This window comes from Passer montanus, unplaced genomic scaffold, assembly GCF_014805655.1.
Source record: "Passer montanus isolate IOZ18808 unplaced genomic scaffold, ASM1480565v1 scaffold19, whole genome shotgun sequence".
NCBI classification, from domain to species: Eukaryota; Metazoa; Chordata; class Aves; order Passeriformes; family Passeridae; genus Passer; species Passer montanus.
Genome location: NW_024366480.1, coordinates 8,837,420 through 8,861,425, shown reverse-complemented (window position 1 = coordinate 8,861,425; position 24,006 = coordinate 8,837,420). Strand labels below are relative to the sequence as shown.

At 38.7% G+C, this 24,006-nt stretch overlaps 1 protein-coding gene across 4 annotated transcripts in view; it reads right to left on the bottom strand.

Annotated features, from left to right (window-relative positions):
* SPIRE1 (spire type actin nucleation factor 1) overlaps positions 1-24,006 on the bottom strand; it is a 127,046-nt gene that overhangs the window by 57,055 nt on the left and 45,985 nt on the right. For all 4 annotated transcript variants that reach the window (XM_039706204.1, XM_039706206.1, XM_039706205.1 and 1 more), the window contains exon 4: positions 14,764-14,997. In XM_039706204.1, the coding sequence (XP_039562138.1) occupies positions 14,764-14,997 (234 nt within the window). The remainder of the gene's footprint in view (positions 1-14,763; positions 14,998-24,006) is intronic.

Genomic DNA, 24,006 nt, shown 5'->3' with positions numbered 1-24,006 from the left:
TACCAATCAATCTCATCACTTCACAGTTCAGATGTTTGTATACATTCTAATTGAGAGACAATATATTAATGTAAGGCAGTTTATTCAGGAGCCACTTAAAATCCAATTAAAATGTATCAACTAAAATAAAAACATGCACTTTCCTTGGCAGCAATTTTCAGTTCACATACAAAGCTTTATAGTGCATGTGTGTGTGGGAAGCTTGTTTGTTTTTATGTAAAGTGTTGAAAGTTCTCTCAGTAGGCATAATAATAATAATAATTTGCTTGCATGTTTTGTCCTGAAGCATGACTTTTTTTATTCCTATCCAAAAAACAGCTTGTGAGCCCCATAACCAAACAGACAGCATTACAAACCATAACAAGCTTTCAAACTTCACTCCCAATGAAAAACTCAAGTAACTTCTAACCAATCTCATTTTGCTTTCATTAGACCTCAGCATATGGAAAGTTCTTCTACTCCTTCACCTATGCCTACTCCTTATTTGTACTACCTTTGTCACGAAAACCAAGTCTTGAAACCCTGATTGCATGAAAAAGGCCTACAGAAAAATTCTTTCTCTTCTTCTTCCAGGCAAGTATACTATAACACTTTTCTCTTAAAATTTATAGCCACTGAATCTACATTGCAATTGTCTTATCAAGCATATCAGTTACATAAATGTTAAACATGCCACTCTAAGATAGGTATGAACAAAATTATTTAACCCACAATTTATTGATTAAATTGATTAAGTAATTTTGATTCAAATATATATTCTTGCTTATTAAAACAGAAAAACAGAATAGATATCCAATAAATCAGAGCTTTAAAAGTGTTATTTTCTCCTCAGTTCCCTCTGTTTGTAGTGGTGGTGCCCTTTTTTGTCCTTTTCCTTACACACATTTCATTCCTGGAAGTTGTCTCCTGTATGGTAATTACTAGAAATTGAATTACCTGGTGCCAATGGCTTTGAAATACTCCCTGAATACAGGTGGGATTCACCACCTGTAGGGACTGCAGATGGTGTTTATACTGCCCTGAATGCTCAGAGGCTTGAGGGAAAGACAACTCTGCTGCTTCATTTTCGCCCCCACACATTTCTTGCCATTGGCAGCATCAGGAGTAAAAGCACCACTCTGTCAGGTATTCAAGGCCAGCTCATGAACCCAAACTGTGTTAAGTCTGCACTGTGGGGACTGTAGCTGTGCTGCTGGGGCTCTGTCACAGCCCTGCAGTCCATGTCCACACATATTCTTTCTCCCTTGTGATATTAGGAATTACGAATTTTATTTATGTCAGTGCAGCTGAGGTCAATGCAAAGCCCAGTGGGCTGGTCAGGAATCTTTTCTGATATGGAAAATAAAAATTTCTGGATCAAAGCCATTGCTGACCAAATCACATATGATGCTATAGCATATTCTTCCCTGCTCTGTTGGTCCATTTGCATTTCTATCTGCTCAAAAGGTCTTGGTCTCCATGTGAACATTTAGGATGGACAGCCATAGTGAATTATTGAGCATCTTGCAGTAATTGATGGTTTTCTTGAAATCTTAGGTCCTGAACTCATAGGAATATATACAAAATATAACCTTCATTATTTCCAATTAAGAAATTATGAAGATCTTAGTACATTTTAAAGGCTGATATCTTGTGCAATCTTAAAATATATTCGTTTCCTCACATCATGACTTCTTGGAGGGGACAGCAATGAGTCTCTGCTTCCACAAGAGACCAACAACACAGACCTCAGCACAAAGATGGGAACCCAAAGATGGAGAGCAAGAGAGATTGTCTCTTGCTAATAAACTGAATACAAGAACATTTCTTCCTCTTCCTTAGGGCTTGGCTGTTCTTTCTAAGAGTTATCTTGTTTATTTCAAAATATGCCACTTGAAGAAGTAGGCCAACCCATGCACCTGGGCCAATCTCTGACTGCACAAGCACAGTTTGTTTTATTTTCAAATAAAGTTCCCTGTACTTTCAAATTCTGAGCATTCTTTTGGAAATTAATTTACTTGCACACTCAGAAAAAGATGCATTGGAAAACATGTACATAATTTAAAGTACTTGAAGAATCTTTCCAACCTTTATTACCTTGCTTTTAATTACCATAAAATAATTTTGCACTCTAGGTTTTTTCAACCATATCAGATAAGACTTACCATTTTTATCTGAGAAGGAACCTTGTAGAAACAAGTATGTTCCTCACTAAAAGGGATGTGGCCCTCAACAGAGAATAGTTCCGGGAAAAAAACAAACAGCAACAAAACCCAACAATAAAAAAACCCCACACACCACTACCTAGCTTACAGCCACCTCTTCATCAAAATTTTATTATCTGAAGGGAAAAATAGAAAATGGAGGTAGGCAAACCATTTTTCTAGTTCTCCAGTCAAGTGCTGCATGCTTTGTTTTCAAACACAGCCCTTAAAATGATTAAACAATTTTGTGCCAAGTACTCTAAGGACCTGCACCACAGGTAATTATTTACCTGTTCTCAGTTACACATCATGAAAGATATATCTCGACAAGTCAGGCAGGAACTCCCAGCTCAGTTCTTCAACTTCAAAGCTACCTTTAAAACCCCTGGCACTTGCAGAGGCATCTACTAAATGTCCATTGAAATTGATGCTTTTACATGATAAGTCTATCAATGCCTTCTAAAGCAGAAATATAAAGGGAATTTTATCTCTGGAAGGCAATAAATACTGTAGTGACCTCAGTCCACAGAGATCAAGGTTATCAAAAGGGTGATCATGGTAGAGCACTCTCCTGCATGTACTCAAAGACCAATTGTTACTCTTGAACAACTCTTTTCTACACTAACATTTTTTCATAATAAAACCTCTTTTGAGGTTTTATTATGATAATAAAACCTCTGGCTGAAAGCCAGAGCAGTTATATTTCTAAAACCCAGGACTTTAGAGCAAAGTACAGTAACTAGAAATGCAAATATATACATCTGTCTCAAATATTGCTATCTTCAGAAAGATGAAAGGCAGTTTAACATCAACTTCATACTGAACTTTATAGCAATGGATAAAGGGGCATACCTAAGACATTGGCAAAGTGTTTCAACTGGAGTTAGTCAACAGCTCTGAACCGAATTCTGGATGTACCATCACATCTACCAAAAGTCTGGTGTAAAACTGATGAGTGGTAAAGCTCGCAGATTGTTCTGTCAGCAAAAATAAAACATCATTCTCTTGTCAAAAAGCCCAAAACTGTTTCTAAAGGACTTTTTGCCAGTATCCTGAAGTACACATCCGAGTCCCACAAGAAAGACGGCTTCAAGAGGAATCTGGGGGAGGCAGGGAAGACAAAGGGGATCAGTTCCCTCAAACTCTGCATGACACCAGCAAGGAGCTGCCAAGAAACCACTCTGCTTGCAGCACCTTCATTGAAAGGCCTAGATAGCTGCCAAATTACCTTCAAAGAGAGGTTATCTTTATCTGCCAGAGTGGTAAAGAAAATTAATAATGCTTTAATTGTGGTAGGCATGTATGACAAAAGAGGTCTGTGGGGGGTGTCTAGTTATCTTGCTGGTTATCTCCCCTCAGCTGCTCGCTGCCCTGCACCCAGGCACAAGCAATACCTGCCCAGAGATTACAAACCTCCTGAGTTTCACCTTCACAGCAGCAAGTGTCTGAACACAACAGAAACGCCTGTCCTGTTCTACCTGCTCGTTTGACCATAGAGCCAGGCTGAGGGCAGGTAGGTGCCATCCAGCCCTGGTCACCAGGAGAGCACCTGGAGGGAGCAGGGATGCTCCCTCTCTCCCTCTCCAAGGTAGGAAAGCAAGTCCAACTCATGGTGTTCCTCGGTAAGTTTTTTTGGTTTTTAAAGGCTTCTGGTACAGACAGATTTCAGCACTTCTGCTGAAGGTGACACCATGAAGCCAAGTGTCTCTGGCAACCAGACTTCACTGGAAAGTCCCCAGCACAGCCCCTTGGCTCCAAACACGGTAGGCACCATTACCAGGGCAAGAAACTGCAATAAGCACCCTCCTTTTCTCACCAGCACACTCAAATGTGAAAAGGACTGACATCACCCCTTTAAAAGGAGCACAGTGGTTACTTTCAAAGTAAAGCTGACCACATGTTGACCTCCAGTTACACTGTCCCAGATGAAAAACCAGGACAACTGTTTAAGACACCAAATGACATCACTTTCATTAATGAAACCTGTCTATCAACATAATTCACTTAAACACTTGTCACGTTCAAAGCTGCTTTAAAATTACTTTGAAGGGATTTATGCGAACTGTCCCCAGCTTTCTTCATCAAGCTAAGGTACAAGAATCCCTTCACTTTCTATATGGGTTTATAACAAATTAAACACAAGGGCAAACACAAGGACAAAATTAACTCACTGAGTCTTTTAATTTCCAAATGTGTGCTGCCTAGAAAACATATTCCTTATTTTTTTTACCTCTGGGCCATTAAAAATAGTTCTAAGTGTGACATGCTGCTTCAGTCCAGACATGAAAAGATTTAAAAAATCTTGCTAATACTGGTCTGAACTTCAGTTTTTTTTTCATTTTTTTTAATATCACATGCTACCACAAAAGATTTTTTAAAAACAAACCCTATAGCTCACCTTCACGTAACACTGTCATGTTTTTAAACATCACCTTATAATTCTGCATTTCCAAAAGGTGGATTGAGGATAGTGATGTCTTACATCAACATATGTAAGTACATGTGGCTGTATAAAATACATAAATGGAGGCTTATTACATACAATGAGATATAACAGACTGGTAGATGTGAATTGATTAGGAGATCAGTTTATAAGGAGATCAGTTTATAAAGAGATTTGGCTTAATGAGAATTTGCTGATTTAAAGCAAGTGTTGATCTTAATGCTCACATCAAGAAATCTTGGCATGCCAAAAAGCAAAAACAATACAATTCCTCATTAGGACCTTCTTGTCCCAACTCCAAGCCTGCTTTTCCTAAGAGAAGGCAAAAAACCCCAAACCTAGCCAACTTGCTTCAAAAACCCCAACCACACAACTCTCCTTTGGCATAAATCAACCAAAGTATCATGTTCTTCCCTGTCAACATGAGTGCAATAACTACAAAACAAATGCCTGTTTTTTCTAGTGCTTAAATAAAGTTTCTAGCCTCTTTCTCTGAGATAAATAATAACAAAACAAAGGGTTTTGTTCTCTCTTCAGTGCAGAGGCAATAAAATGCCTGCTTTCCATTCACCCACGCTTCCGAAAGAATCTTCCCAGTGCCTTCTTTACACGCTTCTCACAAAGCCAGCCGAGAGCAGTGTGTGAAGCTCTGCCACTGTGTGCAGCTGCCTGCCCTCAGCACAATCCCTGAGCTCTCTGTCCTTGTCAATCCCTCAGCTAAATATTCCTCCTGAGAAGGTTTAGTTTGGGTCTCCAAACAACGACTGCTGGTGCTTGCTACTAAGTGATGCAAGTTTGCTTTGCCACCTCACATAAAATCCCTGAATTCTCATGCCTGCTATCTTTCTATAGCACCCAGGCTGCCCTACACCTTCCCTTCAATAAAAGCTTTGCCAAGCTCAGTAGATTCAAGGAATTTATCTCTTGCGACCATTTGATTCAGGTGTGAGTTATCTGAAAGGCTATTAGGTTAAAACATTCAAATAATTTTCCACAATTCTGCATACCCAACCCACGTATGAAGAAGCTTTGGAATGTATGGCTCAAAGTTTGCAGTGAGGCAAACCTGAAAATGCATGAGAAGTGCCCTGAAGCCATCACCTGGAAGAATACTGGTTTTCCCATTCTGTTATTTCATTAAAAATATTTACAGATTGATCACTTAAGACACACTCAGCATGTTATGCATCCTGCAGACAAGAATCTTTTGAAAGCTACCTCTCAGGAGTGCTTCAGTTACAATACTATTTAGGGATGTTGGAAGTAAATGTTTTAAACAAAAACCTACTGTAAAAAACCTTTTACTGAGAAATGCAAAACATGCTCTGTCTTCAGACCAGTCTTTGGGATAAATATGATATCCTGCCTTTTAGATGTGGATCTTCAGGGGTCAACAGAGTCTAGCAGACGCTGTTTATTTCTTCGTATCAAATAGCTTTATCTCACTTAAATATTTTTCTAAAATACAGCATGCAACAGTACACTAAGCAAAAGGGAGCACAAAATAGTATAATGGAAGCACAGTAGTCAAGAGCATACTAAAAAATCACATAGATAAAAGAGAGCAATTATTATTTTGGACAATTAATGGTACTTTTAAATCAATTCTATGACATTTCCTCCAAATGTTTAATTTCTTTTTATACTGTTACTGGCACTGAAATAAATGCACCAAAAGAAATTTTGCCTCAAGCCCAAGGCTCCCTCTTGAATAATTCAAAAGCAAGAAGATCACAGTGGCTTAATTAAAGGGCCCTCCCTCTGTTTCTTTATTTTTCCCATGTTGTGTTACAGGACAATATGCCTCTGTAAGGACTTAAGTAATTTTATAGCATCTATGCTGCTTCTATTTTCTTTGCCAATGCAATTATACCATTAGAAGTGACTCTGGACTAGTAATAGTGACAACTGAAATGCACATAGTTTTTTACGTGGTTGCTATAAGCAAGATAAACTTCCTAGCACGCTCATATTCAGTGATTTGCTTCCTGGCAAGAACTAGAAAAGGCAAAATTTCCACAGCCGTTTTTCCTCTTAACCTCTCTCCTGAATAGGCTGATGGATTGTGAGGCTCTAACACCTCAGAGAAGTTAGGGACTCCACAATTTATAGAGGACAAGCACTTATAGACTCTGCCATTGGACCTTTTCTTTCAGCCTGGAAGCTGTAACATATTTGACCCCAGCTACATCAGTCAGACTAATTACGAAGTTCTCCTCCACCCCACAAATCCTGCATCTCTCATGCCTGTAGAGCACTGGAGCTACAAGAACACCCACAGTGCCTATTTCAAATGAGCTGCAGATGCACAACATAAAAACTGCAGAAATAAGTTCATCTGCTGTTTTGAACTCGAGTGAGCGCAGTGATTGGGAATCTGCAGCACATAACACTACATGAGAAAACTGCCCATCAATTTTGCATGTCACCATTTGTTTACCTGTCCACTGAAACATGTATCTCACACATTATGTATGTAATACAGGGGGTCCTGGGAAGCTACACTGGAAATTCCTCGTGGGTTATCTCCTCTGGGATGCTGGCATTACATGGAATATAAATCAAACACTTGCACCTTCCAGGCACAATAGAAGATGTCGTGAGAGCCTGTGTAAGAATGGCCTTCACTTTTAAAGTAGCTAAAGGAGCCTGCAGAGATAAAAAGCTACCAGCAACACCACAAACATCCAATTCTGCCATGCCTACATGGGTAGAAAGGATTCTGACAAGATGAACCTTTGCCAAATCCTAACGTAAGACAAGCTGCTGTCCTGGCTAATTTTTCTCAGCAGATCGACTGCCTTTACCAGGCTGACAGTGAATCTGAAAAACCCATCATGGCCTTCTGTGCACTTATCAGTTTTAACACCTGGAGAAGAGGGGAGGTTAACAGTTGGAGAGGGAGACTCAGGTAGACCCCTCCAGCTTTGGCCAGGTCAGGCAGCACCGCTTTGCTGAGTGCTGCTGCACTTCTTTGTAGGGCAGAGAAGATATGGGCCCTTTTTCTAATAGTGGCTCTGCTCTTTTCCTACTTGGAGTCTCTACAGCTTTATTGTGTTAATTGACCATTACCCTGATTTCCAGTCATTACTTAGAATTTCAAATTAATCTGATCAAACAGAAGATACCTTGTGAAAGTAAACACTCATTGATCTACTTTAGTCTCTAGGGTATATTTTAGGCAGCACAGGCTCACACAGATTCTTTGATACTTCAGATGTATTATTTCTTACAGAATGCTTTGCATGCTTTCAAATTTGTATTTTTTATGGGCTAACTGGAGCTCTGTCATGACAAATTCTGCCTTTTATGCATTATGGACCACCATTACCACCACAGAATCCTTCCACCTGCAGTAAAATATGGAACTTTATTTTCACCCTTGTATAAATTATTTCTAATAATTACAGCATAAAAGAGACAGAGGGAAAAAGTCCCTGCCCTACTGTGCCTCTTTTAGATGCATAAGGGCCCACACACAAATTTTTGGTGTATACTAACCTCCCTATATAAAAATAATCTGAACACCCCATCTGTGTTTCCTGTTTTTGTTGGACAACTCCTTGGATTCCTCAGACTATTTTAGACCTTAGACAGGTTATACCAGTATAATTATGCGAATTATGGGTACAGGGGTTTTTAACCAGTGTAAATGTGCTACTGTGAGCCATAAATCATTGCAGGAAAGGTCACTCGCTTTTGTCTCCCAGCCTGGAGTAAGACACTCCAATCTATCTAAGCCCGTACTGATGGAAGGAATGTTTCTAAGAATAATTAAAGTAAAAAGACAAAAAGTTCTTCTTTTTAAATGGAAAGACCAAGGTCTTGAGGGACAACTTCCTTGCAAGTACATCAGGTACAAACCCTTCATACCAAAGCCCTATTATTATTATTGTTAAATGTTTTTATTTTAATACCAGCAACATGGAGCTCATGATACATGATAAACACTCAAACATGCAGAGAGACACTCCTGCTTAATTTTGCACAGTCTGTCCTCAGCTCAGCTCTGTGGGCCTGCACAGCATAGGAATTCCAACACTGGATCTCGCCATGACTCAGCCAGGAGCTCTGTTTTCACTCTGCACCTGCACAATGGTTTGTGGCACAAAATAGATGAAAGAACTGATTAAAGAACAAAGGCAAACAAATAAACTTTTGGGATGCTTTGATGACACATAGGTGACAAAGGTCCCAGCAAAGGTGACAGCACAGACATGAGAAACACGCTGTGTTCTGAATGAATAACCACGATGCACAAGGCTGGCTTGGACAAGAGAAAAGCAGCAGGTTTACTGCATTTCTAAGACGACAAGTTCTCTCAAAACGTGGTAAAAGAATAAGAAAATGCCTGTGGATGGGTCCTATTCAGCCAAGATCCATATATTCCTTTGCTAGTCCAGTCTCAGTGATTGTTTTGTAGGAGTCCCAAAGGGAATGGCTGAGCACATGCTCACCTCCTGAGCGAAGGAGATGAGCCCTGGTCCTTGTGACTTCACTGCTGAACTCAGAGCTCCCACTTCTGTCAATGCAGCAGAGAGAAAGGGTGACCAGGACATGTGTTGACACAAGCTGTCTACCTGGTCAGAGCAGCACCATGAAACTCCACCTTCAGAGGCCCACACTGCCCAGGGGCATCGCCCAATGGTGTCCTGTCACTGCAGTGTGATATGGGGCTGTGTTTACAAAGTCACTTTAGGAGATTTTGGGGTTTCTTTCTAGCTGACAGTCCCCAAAGAGTTAAACTGCAAAAAGGGAACAGCCAAAGGAGAGCCTGCCTTCCTCAGAACTTAAGAGGTACAAAAATTAGATGTCTGCACTTTCAGAGACTCAAACAGATGGGACAGGAGGTTTCCCAATATGACAAAAGGGGTCTCAGACATCAGGTCTATGTGACTGAAGATCCACAAGTGGAAAATGATAAATTTTTGTTCAAGCCAGCAAGTATTGTGAGAACAAAAGTGAACTGAGGACTTCCAACCCATTGTAATTTTAATGTCTCTCCATGCACATGAGACAAAAACAATGGTTTTCTAAAATGAGATCCACCAAGATAAAGACTACCACATAAACATGTGAGAACAGGATTCAAGGGAAAGAAAAGGATCAACTGTTGTATTTTTAGAGCATTTTCACAAATGGCCTACATTGCTGCATTCCTTTTTAATATAAAATTAATCAGCAACTCTGGGACTTTACAATCTCAGTAAGTTTCCAAATCATCACCAGCTTCATATACAGTTGCTTGCACACACTGCAAATTGCTTGTTTGGAAATGAAGCACAAATTTCAGGCTCATACAAAAATGCTTAAGCCAGCCCAGCCTTAAACTGAATTACACTCACAGAAAGCTGCACCTTACTAAGCTTGGACTAGACAAAATTATGGGTTTTTGAATTCCAGTAACATGAACTCTTTAACTGTCTGTCATAAACAAATACCCTGACTTGTTTTTAACTGCATTTTCTGGTTCCTCTCTGACAGGTTCCCATATTATACTTACATGGGGTCACAGCATCTATATGATAATAGTCCTCAGACTCAGAAGGGAGTCTCCAAAATACTTAGATCTAAATGTAGATCTTCTTATCCTGCCTATAATTGCATTGAGAAAGGACATACTTTTCTTTTCCCCTATAATCCTACACATGCCATAGATGGTAGATCTGTTCTACTATCAGAGTACTCAAAATAAAACAGAGGCAGATCAATATCACCACTGTAAATTTCAGTTCCTTCCAGCTGAAAGGAGTCAGCCATATCCTTGAACTACCAAGATATATGAGTCACCTAGACATACAAGTTTCTCATCTCATGACCATGCCAATGATTAAAAAAAAATGAAATGGGAGAGGAGGAATGTTTGAGGTTGAAACAATTTATTCTTCCTCCTTGCAAAGCCCAAACATAATTTTCTACCAATAGAAATATTGCAAACCGCATCCTTGTTTACATTTCTTATAGTGAGGGAACACAATACTGACTATGCTGCTCTGAAAAAAAAAATAATGCAAATTAAGTCAGCATGGAGATTTTCTATGTATGATTTTTGTTTATTATGGGACCTAGGACACTTATTCACCTTTGTGAAGCAGCACTTGTATGACAGTTAATTTTTGGTCAGAATTAACAAACACTATTACTGAACTTCTTAAAAGCAATTAGGTAAGACTGGGACTTGAAGCCACTGAGCACCAGAGACCATCCACCTGTATTTGTGTCCTAGACCAAGAAGGTGTGGCTTAGCTACAGCTGTTAAAAGCTCAGTTAACTTCTGGGATGAAAGGTGAACATAAGTAAGAGAAGGATACTGGTTCAGGAAGGGCACTGCCTCCTTTATGTACATTCTACAAAACCTGCAGAAAAAGGTAGTAAGGCAGTGACAAAGGTTAGTGTTGTGACTTGCAAGCACAACTGATAAGACCTCTACAACACCTCTGCTCTGCAGAAGGGCTGAAGTAAAGTCTAGTCTGGCAGAAGTGATTTGGTTACAGTGATGTTCCAATCTGGAAGAAATTACAAGCTAGGATGGCAGCTCAGCCCAGCAAATACCAGCACAGAATAAAACCTGCTATCAAAGCCTTATGAGGTTACCTTTACATCCAGAATTAGAAAGGGCTGTTGACCTAGAATGAAGTATAATACTGTAACTGGATTTAGGGTTGGGGCTCAAGCCAGCAGATATTGATAAATTGCAGCTTAGAAAGTACCTCTGGGTTAGCACAAAAAATGTTGTTGGTTTAAACCATCTGTCTGCAGAGATCTGTGGGATAAGGAGTGTGATAATGTTAAGATTAGGAGTGGAATTAGGGTTTGAGCATACTCTGGAAGAGGTTGATAAACTGCATCATCTTGTCTCAGTATCAGGGAGGGCCCCACGCTGTGATAAAGGTGCCACATGACAGAGCTTCCCACACCCTTAGCAAGCCCAACACTGCCCAGCATGCCAGGCCTTCCCTGTCTATTCTCTGTTGACCAAGGCTTCCCAAGGGATATGTGAGCTGTCAACCTGTGTTCCCAGTCCCTGGGATTACTGTGCCTTGTGTACATGCACAGCCAAGCTGGCACTCCCCACATGTACAGATTTCCTGAACCACAGAGCACAGTGTGTACACACAGTGGATGGGGTGGGGAGAGGGACTCAAACAAGGAAAGCATCTGTCTGAAAATGTCCAGTCTTGCTGTCTCCGTTTCTCCCTTCATTTGCAGCAGGGCTGGCAAATCAGAAATATATCAAAGACTAGAACCTTCTGGTAACCAATGTCTCCTCTCTTCACACATGCATTTTTAAAAACAGTAGGTCAAGTCTGGGCAGCAGGTTGGTCCTGCCAAGGAAATCAGAACCTAAATCAGCCAAATACACCAAGAAGCAGCACAAGAGCTTGTCTGTGTCTTCCCTGCTGGCTTTGCCAATGATAATCTTGGCAGTACTACTTAGCACTTACCCTTTTCCCAGTTCTTGGGAATCAGTGTTTGCCATATTACTTAGCATTTTCCAGGCTAGGGGGAGGGTACAGGATTGACCTTGCTTACTTCCCATTACAGACAAACCTGACACATATCTTAACTACCTCTGTGTTTTAATCACAAAATATGCTCACCCAAGTTAGTGATCAGTGTTCAGTTTTAGCAGCCAGACAGAGACAGTTCGTGGAGGAGGAACCTTATAATCACTTTTCAAGGACAAAATAATTTCCAGACCAGACGCTACATAGTTAAAAAACCTTAAAAATCAGTATTAGTAGCACACAGGCTAGCTCTACCATTTTCCAAGCTTGTGATGTAGAGAATGCAGGGGAGGCAAGAACAACAGTTCTCAATTCAACAAGCAAACCTGCTTCAGCATTCACTACAAACTGTGGAGGAAAAAGCTTCACAGTGATCTTGCCAAGAGGATCTTAAAATAAGTGAACCTCATGGTCACAAGACACTACTGTTGTGAAACAGTCACTGGGTAAATAAGGGTGTAGCCTCTAACATTTTACCACTGCTGGTGGGGGGAAAAATAAGAGAAAATCACATGCAGAATATGGTCTGACCCCTAAAAAGGTATTAAGTCAAGCAAAAAAAGATCTTGCAAATCTGCACTCCTGTCAAAAATATGGCAGAACAATGCTGCCATCCTAGTCCTCTCAATGCAGTAATAACACTGAGTAGGGAATAAAGGTAATTTGCAGAGTTAAGCCTGCAGCACATAATTGAGGCAAAAACAATAACATAAATAAAACAGAATTCCAAGGTATGTAGGAGTAAAAGTCAGGATGATGTACAAATGACAGCTGACCTTCAGTTTAATAAGATGAAGTCACAGAAGCAGTGCATGTCCAGGATGATATAAAACTATTAACAAAATATGATGAAGAAATAAAATGTAAGATGCTGATTTTAAAACATAGAAACAGGCAGATAGCTCAGACTAGCAGAAATATTAACAAAGCCAAATGAACAGGATGTCATTCCATGGCCTTAACTGTTGTAAAACCTGTTGGATTTTCTTATCACTTTTGATTTCAGCAAAGTCTTCCTATTTATATTTTATAGTTTACAGAAATCAAGTAAAGAACTTGCAAAATCATCACTTCCACAAAGCCACTGTCTTCAGCTCTGTGTATACAAAGGTCTTGTCTGCCTCTGCACTAAGTGAAACTTTCATTTATCAATCTAACTGGCCCACTCTGGGGTGGGTGTCAGGGAGAGGCAGAGGGAGGAGAGAGCAAAACACCTGCATGCAGCAACTCAGCAAGGCTGGCAGGGGCTGGAAGGGCAGAGCACTTCAGCCAGCCAGGCCCTCCCCATCACAGGGAGCAAAAGACCATTTCATTCATTTCTCCCTCTGGCCTCTACTTCTCTGAGGCAGGGAGGAAAAACAAAGGCATTAAGCATTTAGCATTACTTCTGATGCAAGGAGGATGCAAAATCATCTTAAAGTTACTTCCTCTCCAGTTTCCTCAGAGCTTCTCTCTACTGTTAACCCAGCAGATCTGAAGGGTTTTAGTGTCAATGTGTTCTGATGGGCTATTTGGGATATTCCTCCAGTCTCAGCTTCCACCATGAGAGCTTCTCTCTACTGTTAACCCAGCAGATCTGAAGGGTTTTAGTGTCAATGTGTTCTGCTATTTGGGATATTCCTGTAGTCTCAGCTTCCACCATTTAATTTATGTGGTACACTAAGCTCCTGGTCCTTAGATATGACTTGCATTTATGAAGAAGCACTATAAATGGCTCAATCCTCTGGTACAAGTTAGCATAATGTTTTCCAACCTGTATTAATATCAGGTTTTTTATTAGTTAAGCCAATTATACTATTTTTTTAAACCATGCTTATTAATATCTCTGTCTGTAATAAGAGCTCACGATATGACTTGCATTTATGAAGAAGCACTATAAATGGCTCAATCCTCTGGCACAAGTTAGCATAATATTTTCCAACCTGTATTAATATAATGTTTTTTATGAGTTAAGCCAATTACACTATTTTTTTAACCATGCTTATTAATACCTCTGTCTGTAATAAGAGCTCATTGGGCTCTAAAACATGCACAGATTACTCTGTAGAAAACAGAAGGTAATACTTTTAAATGATTATCCACAGTCACCCAGATAACATTAAAGAACTTGCCACAATTAAAATTCATAAGCTATATTTCCAAATTTCACAACTCAGGTCAAGAACTGCAACCATAATGATCACCAGTGAAATACTGTATCCTGACTCACTCCATCCAAATAAGCCACTCCTACAAAAGCACTACTGTGCTTCAGGAGGGGAGGGTGACAAGGAAGGAACTGATAAGAAATAATTACACTAATAACCTGCTAATGAAAAGGTGAATTAATTGAAACACACCATGAAGTATACAAGAGTACACAAATTCAACACATGTTTACACTGGAAGCTGACTATCCAGTGCAGGGATTAAATCAGATTGTGATATTAATGGGACATCCAATGCTAAAGTTGATAATGGATTTTCTGTTGCCTACTGTCAAACTTGAAATAATGCTGCATGCCTTTTTCACAAACAAACCTTATAAAAGGAGCAGGAGATCAGAAAATGATACAGCCAGTATCACACAGAATAATAACACAGAAATAGTCTTCTCATTGACAGAACAATAAACTGCCCACTACTGTACCTTCATGACATCTTTATAGGAGTGAATGGCCTCAACTTCTTCTTTGTCATCATTGTCATCCTCCACTCCTTCATCCAGAGCATCATATCCTTCATCCCTACTCCCATCTGTTTCTGTGGCATTAGTCATGTAGTCAATAAGCTGCTCCAGTGGAGGACTTAATTCCCTCTCTTCATTTTCCTTCAAACCATAGTCCAGGGCTTTATATATAATAATCCCTAGTGATTCAATAACCTGTAAAAACAAAAAAGAAATATATATTAATGCCATTTACATGAATGAATAGGTTAAGTGAGGAACAACCTTTTCTGGTGTTTGTATAACAAACCCAGCAACTGAGAGGGCAATAAACATCAAAATTAAAGAGAAAAATGATCTGTTAATATCTACAGTAGCACTTGAGTAAGCATTTGAGTAATACAGCACAGAACAAGCAAGAGCAGCTCATACCACATACCTACAGTTTTCTTATTTCAATATTTGAAATGAAACTTCATAATTTAAAAACAAAGCAGAACTTTTTAAGGCTATTTTCTCTTTTTCCTTCTGATATTGCAAATCTCAAAGTAACATCACTCTACTTTGTAAGACTATATTGCACACAAATGATCTTTTTTTGTGGGGCAGGTAGGAAGAAATTCAAAGAAAGAATAAACTAACATGAGATGCCTTATTCTTCTCACAGCTTAATGACACTTGGAAACTGCCCTTCAGTTTGTGTCTCTTCATTGACCTGAGAGGTGTGTGGACACAGCTGTGGATGTCCCAGTATTACTCACTGGGCACTGGGACAGGAGCCCACAAGAACCCCTTTGCCTGTTGCACAGCTGTGGAGGCCACTGAAACTGCCAGCAACTGTATTCCACAGTGATGAAGTTGTGCCTCAATTTTTCATTGAATTGAGGCTTCTTATTTGTGCCCTGTCAAGAGCAAAGCAAACCAATGACCTCTTACTTAGTGTGAGTTAGGAAAAGATTGTCGTGAACATCCCACAATGATAAACGCACATTTTCTCTCTTGACATTAGCTATTTTCCTTATGAGCAATATCAAAGCCTCTGGAATTTTAAAGATGTAAGTAGATGGCATTTCAAACTGAGGAGTTTGAAAATTGATATTAATGAAGAGGGAAGGGAAAATGGGATTGCAATAGTAAACCACAAGAATGTAATGTCACTGCTGGGAGATCCTTGTCTGACAACGGAAGTAGGACTGGAGTTATTGCATCTAATCTCTGATCTTCCTTGTGTGTTGGGATAGATAGCATGTCACACAAATTAGCAGACTCCAGTGTAGGAGTAGTTGGCACAGCAACAACTTTAATAACAGGAGCATTTCTAAATATACCAAACCTTGTCATCAAATGACATTTTCTCTAATCTGCCTTTTGGTACGATCCTGGTCAACACACTTTTTACTGCAGTTTTGAAATTCTGTTTGAGGAAATAGGACATCACAAAGGAATTCTTAAAACATTGAATTTTACTCTAGCTGCTTACTTATTTCAGCACAACAGAGTATTTTTGGTCTGAGAGGCTGGAGGTTAGCAAAGACTTAAAATTGTTTCCCTTTAGTTTAGACGATTTAATGACAGCTTTATACTTATGTACTTAATTCCTCTGTTGGGATTACTTTGCAGTGCAAATTCACTTTGCAAGACAGTGGCTAATAGACAAAAAACAAATTAAAAACCCAATATATAAACCTCTTTATTTTATAATTTATTTCCAATAATTTTGGTAACTTGGTTCAATAGAAAATTTTGCACATGCTAAGCCCCTGAAATATTTTTATACATATTTATTTTTAAATGCAGCTAGGGAAAGTGATTAGGCAAATTAGTGAAGGAGAAAAACCTGTATGTGTTTTTCAGTTCAAAGAACAGCTTCTGTCTTGGGGAGTGCTATTGAGACAGGAAAGTATGTCAGAGAAGCATCACTGCTCTCTTGCTCAGCCTCATACCCTTCCCCTGACTTCTGCCATGACTCACTTTAGAGACAGGACACTGCACCATACAGACCTTAAAAAAACTCTAAAAGATTAAACTTATATTTGTAGTATATCTTGCTCACTTCTTAAGGAAGCTGTTTTGCAGTAACTGTCTTGTAAAAATTGTATTGTTAAAAAAAATAAACTGAAAATGTGGAGCCACACAAAGTAAAATGTATTAATTCCAATGGTCGATGTGCATTCCCTGTAACTCAGGTGCTGAGTACAATCCCAACATACTGCAACTGAAAGGGAACAAAAAATAGCAGTTTGAAGGAAACTGAAATGAAAATGAAATATAACTGAACAATCACTTTAATACTGTGAGCACCTGGGAATAAACACAAAGTGAGTAATTTCTAACTTTAATAAAAAGTACATTTGAAAGGACTTAGCATACATGAAGACTGAAATGTCCAGATCAGATGCAAAGAAAATTATGTCTTGTGCAATGCAGTGATGGCTGCTGAACACAGCTTCTGGATTTTGCTACCAAAACTTAAAAAAAAATAGAAGAGGAAGTGGATAAAGAAAGTGCACTCTCTCTGCCTTCTTCTGTTTGGGAAGAGGATTAAGGCATTCAAAAGCACCGTGGCTAAAACTGGGTGACAGCTGCTGCTTTCTTTGATGTATCAGCAGTGGGGCTTCTGCAGCTCAGTAATATGGTTTGTGTGTTTTTATGTGCTATGAACAGATTTCATAATGCATGCAAAGCTGACACAAGACAAAACCTGTAACAGCACCAAGTCAGAGCTGCAGTTCAATCTTTCAGCTCCTTATTTAGGACACGTGATCAAAACCATATTTACTTATTGTCTGTATCACAGATTCTTTTGCTGAAAGACAAAGCAGTAAACATCTTAACTAAGTAACTTTGCTTTGACTTGCATTGAGACTGAAACATTCAGTGCTTTCAGGATTATCAGTTTACCAAGGATTCTGTAAACCACACAATTGCCATACAGCTATCAAGCACAAGTCACAGAATTGTCAATGCTTCTTCCCATGGATAAAACCACTAATGCAACTTCATACAAATAAAACTTTTAGGTCTATATAACTAGAAACAAAATATACAAGTCAATTGATTGCTGCTTCAGTGCATGAGTGCTGTCACTTTACCTGTAATACAAATCAAATACAAACAAAAAGAAAAAAGGAAACACTTTTCACAGCTAACTGGATGAATTGATAAATAAGAGGGGTTTTTGAGTTGGATAATCAGAGACTGTTATTTTTAATTATTTTTTTTTAAAGCATCAATTATTTACAAAGAAATCACATGTTCCAAACTCTGCTATTGGCCAATTTAGCAGAAAATAAAAACCTCTGGCACCTAGTAAGTGACAAACACTGAAATCTGTGAAAACAGAGATATATTAAGAAAAACAAGGGTAAAAATGGATCTAGTAAAGCTTTTAAACCCCAAAGTTGCATGTTTACACCCCAAAACAACTGCATAACACTGATATGTGTCATCACTAACAGTAAATAATGCTGCTCAACTCAGGTTAAAAAAAAAAAACAAACAAAAAAAAGAAACAAAACGCATCTTGAATTTTAGAACACATTTGTTCCACATTGATTTAAATTTCGGCAAAGACCTGACCTCTGGAAATCAATAAATAAATTTTTAAAATAAACAAGGAAGCCTGTATTATTAAACTTTACACCTTCTTATCAAGTTCTTTTGAAAGTCATGGCTTCAGACCAAAAAAAAAACCCTAACACAAACATTTCCCACAGATTGAACTTGTACTTCACTGTGCTGAAATCATTAGTGAAAGGGCAACTTTGTCCCACCGTGAGCATTCCCGCAGTTTCTACACCAGTCTGGACTCATACAGTGTTTTTATAATAGACTGTGATAAAGTTGCTGGAACACTTTGACTTTAAAAACAATGTAAAAACAATATCCACACACTGCTTTTACACACATGGCAAAAACAAAACCCAAATTATTTAGATTCTTCTCATGCACAAACACTGCCCATATTTCCATTGCATATACCTTCCTCCAGCACCTCTTGGACAGGGGTGTATTAGTGTTTTAGGATTTTAATATGACCCAAATTACACTCTTCCAATGAACTCTGCCAATTTAACATCCTTGAACTCTTCAAATACACAGCCTTTGTACAGGAACCAAAGAGGTTTGATACTTGCAGAAGTGCAATTATTGCAAGTACTTCACTTGGAGAAAAAGGGTTTTTTCCCTCAACATACACATCTCCCTGAAGCGTAGATGAGAACAGGCAGAATCCACATCTCAGGCACACACAATGGGGCACTGTCTGAGCTTTCATTCCCTTCCTAGGCCTGCCTCAGTTTTTAAACAAACAAAGCCTAAGGACAGGCTTGTACTTAGAGCAGCAAAGGACTGTTTTTCAGCTCAAATGCCTGTCCCTCCCTAAAGTTCTCCCTTCGTCCAAAAGCCACTCAGGTTTTTTGTCCCTAAACCTGGATTAAAGATGCTGTAAAGCTCCAACTCCTTAGGTGAGTTAACTAACTTTGAACTTTCTCACAGAGACCTCAGATATGGCCACCAGCCACAACAATATTTGCATTACTACTGCACTTTCATTAATTCCAATAGTTTTTTTTAAATTAAAAATGTGCAGTACAATAATTATTTTTAAGTGCTTCCACATTTTACCCAGATCTCCAACACACAGGAGAATCATGAAGGAGACGAAGGAGAATCATTCTGCTTCATGGTGAGAGTGCTGAGAGTTCAGGCTGGCACTCCTTAGGGCAGAGCTCCTCTCCACCACCAACTCTGCTGTGTAAAAACTCACCTGTCCTGATGATGCCTTTCAATTGGCCTGCCAGGAGCTCCACACAATGCTTCTGACACCATAACACACGGTATAAACATAGACACAGACACCCTTGAAGTCAAGAGTTAGGTATCATAAATTTTCTATGACATATTGGAAGGCAAACACACACAAGTTTTTCTGCTCAATTTCTGTAATATGGTCTTAAGGACTGGCATGTGAAAATGTTATGCAAAACCAACTTGCTCCTTTCTAACTAGATGACAGAGGGCAAAAACTTTTGCCCTGGGTCTCATTTACATTTGTAACAAGGTAATTTGTTGTTTCTTCAACATTCAATTCTGGAACTGAAAAACACAAGGCTTTTAGGAAAGGTGAACCAATAAAGGGGTTAGGATAACCCCATGCACATTTTTTTGGTTATTTAGCTCATCCTGAGGTGCCCTATATAACTCTCAGGAGCACCTCATGGAAAAGCATGTCCAAATAGGACAGAGATGTGCTGCTGTCACTGCACACCACGGGTACATTAATGTAGTTTTCACCACAGCATTCCCAAGTGGAAATGGGGTAGCATTACCCAGGTTTTAATGGCAGGGGACACTGCTAAATTTAAATGTGACCTTCACTAAATTAGAGCAACGTGCAATGGGCAAATGAGAACAGTGAAAAAACTTCCATGTGCTTCCAGGAAAGCAGCAAGGATTTGGACTACTTCCAACGAATCAAATGAATCATTCATTTCCAAAGAATATAGATATAAGATACAGAATTATTTAACTTCTGGGTGATGTTGGTTTGCTACTGAAATAACGAGGTACTGCTTTCTGCAATATAATGAGCCTTGCTTTTTAAGTCAAAGCAGTAATGAATGCAAAGAAAAAGAAAATCAGAGTATGTCAGGTCTAATAGAAAATAAATATGAGACAAAATTAAATAAATCCTTTTAATTATATTCAGTCTGGTTCAGATACATTCAAAGTTCAGAAAATTTCTCTACCATATTCAGAGTTCTTTTTCAAATGCTTTTATATCCTGAGTCTTTGAATGCACTAAGTGGGCAGACAGACCTACTTTCTGAATTCTTCATACTATTCAGGTGTGTTAAAGAGATTCAGTGCAAGAGCTTTTGATCAAAGACACTGAACAAGCCCAAAACATACAAAGAGGATACTAGCTTTTTTTTTTTGTTTTGGTTTATTGCCATGTCAAAGTGAACATGTGAAAACTGAAACAGTTAAATGTTGCTGGACACAATTGCCTCTAGGAGCGTAGCATTAATGTAACTATAAGTTGATTAAGGATCAAGTGTAATACAACTCTGCAACTTATTCAAAGGTTCTGATAATTATAAATGGTTTTTAGTTGTTAAAGTTGCACTATAGACATTATCTCAGGAGAACTATAATTTATTAGCATAAATGAAAGCAGAATTTTTTTTCTATTGTATCAGTCTCAATTTACATTTTATCTGCAGTGTTTCATTTTAAATAGTGAAACAAAACTGTCAATTTTCTCCTAGCTTTAGTTCAGACATTATTATCCCCAAGATCATGACAAATCATTACTTTGTTACTACAGACTTTATTCAACCTGAAGGAATTTCACCATAGTGACAGTTCACCCAGAGAAAAAATAAAATTAAGTTATGTAATTTAACTGTGGAGACTCTAGCAGTGGTTGAAGCCTCAGTAAAAGAATTAGATGCAATAATTAAGTAACCTCGATGGTGAAAATCATTTGAAAGTTCTGAAATACTCCTCTATTCATATCAGGCTTCAAATACAGGTCATGTTATCCTGATGCCACTTAAATAAGGAGGATATGTTTTTAGTCCTGAGTTAAAGACAGAAAATCCAATCATGTCACAAACTTCTATTTCTGTTGTCTTTTTTTTTAATTTTATTTTATAAAACATAGCTAAAGATATACATATAGTTTTTTACAGAAATAGAAGGCAATCAGGTGATTGCCAGGTGAGGAATCACCAGGTGAGGAACAGAACATTCCAGGTGAGGAAACAGAAGGGGCAAAGACTTCAGCTGACTTCCAAAAACATAACCAGGCCACAGAAAAGCCAGTTCAAACTGTTTAAGAGACAGAATTGCCATTTATCATATCAGCCTTTTGAATAAAGCTTTATCTAGATTACATGAGAGTACCAGATTAACTGCAGCAAAAGATTTTGCAGTGAGGGAGAGAAGTAAGCAGCTCAAGGAGAACTGGTACAAAGGAGAGCGAGACTAGTTCAGTAGCTGTGATGCTGAGAATTCGTGTGTGACTGGTTCAAGTTTGGCTGACATTGCACACCTGCCTATGGTCTGTCAGACAAGATATAGAAGATAGATAATAAAGAGCTTACCAGAGCTTTGATTCAGTTCAATTTATGGTAGTCATGAAGCAATGCAAAATCAATGCCACTTTTATTCAAAACATCTACACGGTTTAACTACTTTACTCAAAGAGTCAGTTTGCATGAATTTTTCAGCCTTCCCCATGGCTTTTATGTCAACCATTACAGTGCCTGCTATAGGCTTGGCCCTCATTTAATTAATCCAAAAATTAAAGTGAGTAAACACCTGGTGCAGTATAAACCATTTGCTCTCCTCTGAGTTAAGAACTTTCTCACACCTATTTTCACCAAAATTAACGACTACAAAAGCCAAGCAAACAAAATACCAGGACAATGAAAGCTATTCTTTTAAATACAAATTGTCGATTAGTTAAAGTTTTACATTTCCATGTACATGTTAGAAGCTTTCCAGAAGCAGCTCACAAGAGACTTTATAAAAGTTAGGCTGGTTTCACCATATTTGTCAGTGCTATGCCTGCATTTCAAGTGTTTCACAGCTAATGAACTTCACAGAGACAAATGAAGCACCTGAACACAGAGTGGGGAACATGACAACTCCTCTGGTTTGACTTTAGCTTTCCTCATATCCATCTTCCTCCATTCCTGAAAAAATATTTCTGTCTCCTAACAGACTTCTCCTGTCAGTCAAACTGTCCTAATTCCAAGATTCCATACATAAAATCACATATGTCAAGAAAGAAGCCCAAATGTAACCACTCAACAGGTCATTTTCAAAGTGATGTGCCACAAAAGAAGGCTGGTCTGAGCTGCTCCTCTCTAGTGACTGCAGTATTCATTAACCCCACACAAAGCAATACTCATTTTACACTGCTTGTGGAGGTACCACATACTCATGGCAAGTCACATAACCACCCATAGGAAGGTTGTCCTTTCCATCCATGCCAAAGGAGAAATTTCAAAGATATCTATGGGATGTTGCATTTATCACACAGCCATCTAACAGAAACCATGTCCAGCTACCTCCACGGTGTTGTGGAAGGTCACTCAGCCATACCTAGGCTTCTTTCCTAAAGAAGCTGATAGGAATTCCACATACAGCCTATGACCAGAAAGGAAAAAATGTAAGACTTACTGAGAGTTTTTTCCTAGTCATAAATGTAAGGAAACATCATCCTGATATAAGGACATGCCTTGATTATGAAGCATGTGAATTTTCACATACACTATCATGATAGTCCAAGGACTTACTAATGAGTCAGACACATGAATTATTTAGGTCACATATGATCTCTGAGTAAGTCATGCAAAATATTACTGCAGGCTGACACAGCCTCCTGATTTTATGAATATTTTTCCAGGCCCTCTTCCCTACAAAAAGCAACATTGGACCAGGCATTTGGATCTCTCAAATATTCATGCAAAACTGAATGCCTAAGTGAACATAAAATATTTGAGTAACAAGCAAGGGGAGCTACTCCAAAATAACCTTCAAGTTCTTGTAATGGCCTTATTGGAAAGACTGGTATTTTCTAAAATAGTTCAAAAAAGCACAAGTAGGCACTGTTGACAAATTACCTACCTATAAAAAGACATTAGCTTGACATTATTTTTTTCATCTGAAATTCATACAATCATAGTATGGAAAGCTGACCTACCCTACACCAAAGAGCAACAGAACATGTGGGTGAAACTCAGCAAAAAGCTCAGCACCTGCTCTTAGGGCCACAAAACGCCAGAGAATCCATTCATGAATGTCACTCACAGATTTCTATTTCCTTCTGAACAGCGAAATCACCACAGAAGAAATACATATTAAGACACACCTCTATCACAGATAAAAGCTATTGATACATAAAGCACACCGTTTATAACCTCAGGCATGAAGTACCTTAGCACAAGATATTCCAGCACCTGCCAGCTGTCAAAGCTGTCAAAGTGTTGAACAGTGACAGTTTATTATTCTTAATGGAAGAGCCATATTCCTGGATTACAAATTGCTGAGCATTGTTTTACTGCTCTCTTCCAGTAATGACATTATCTATGTATTCCAGTACAGTGATGATAACATAGCACACCTTCAGTCACAGGCCAAAAGTGTTACGCCATTAAAAAAAAAATCATATGGATTTTATGCTTAGATTTTTAAAAAACCAAACCAACA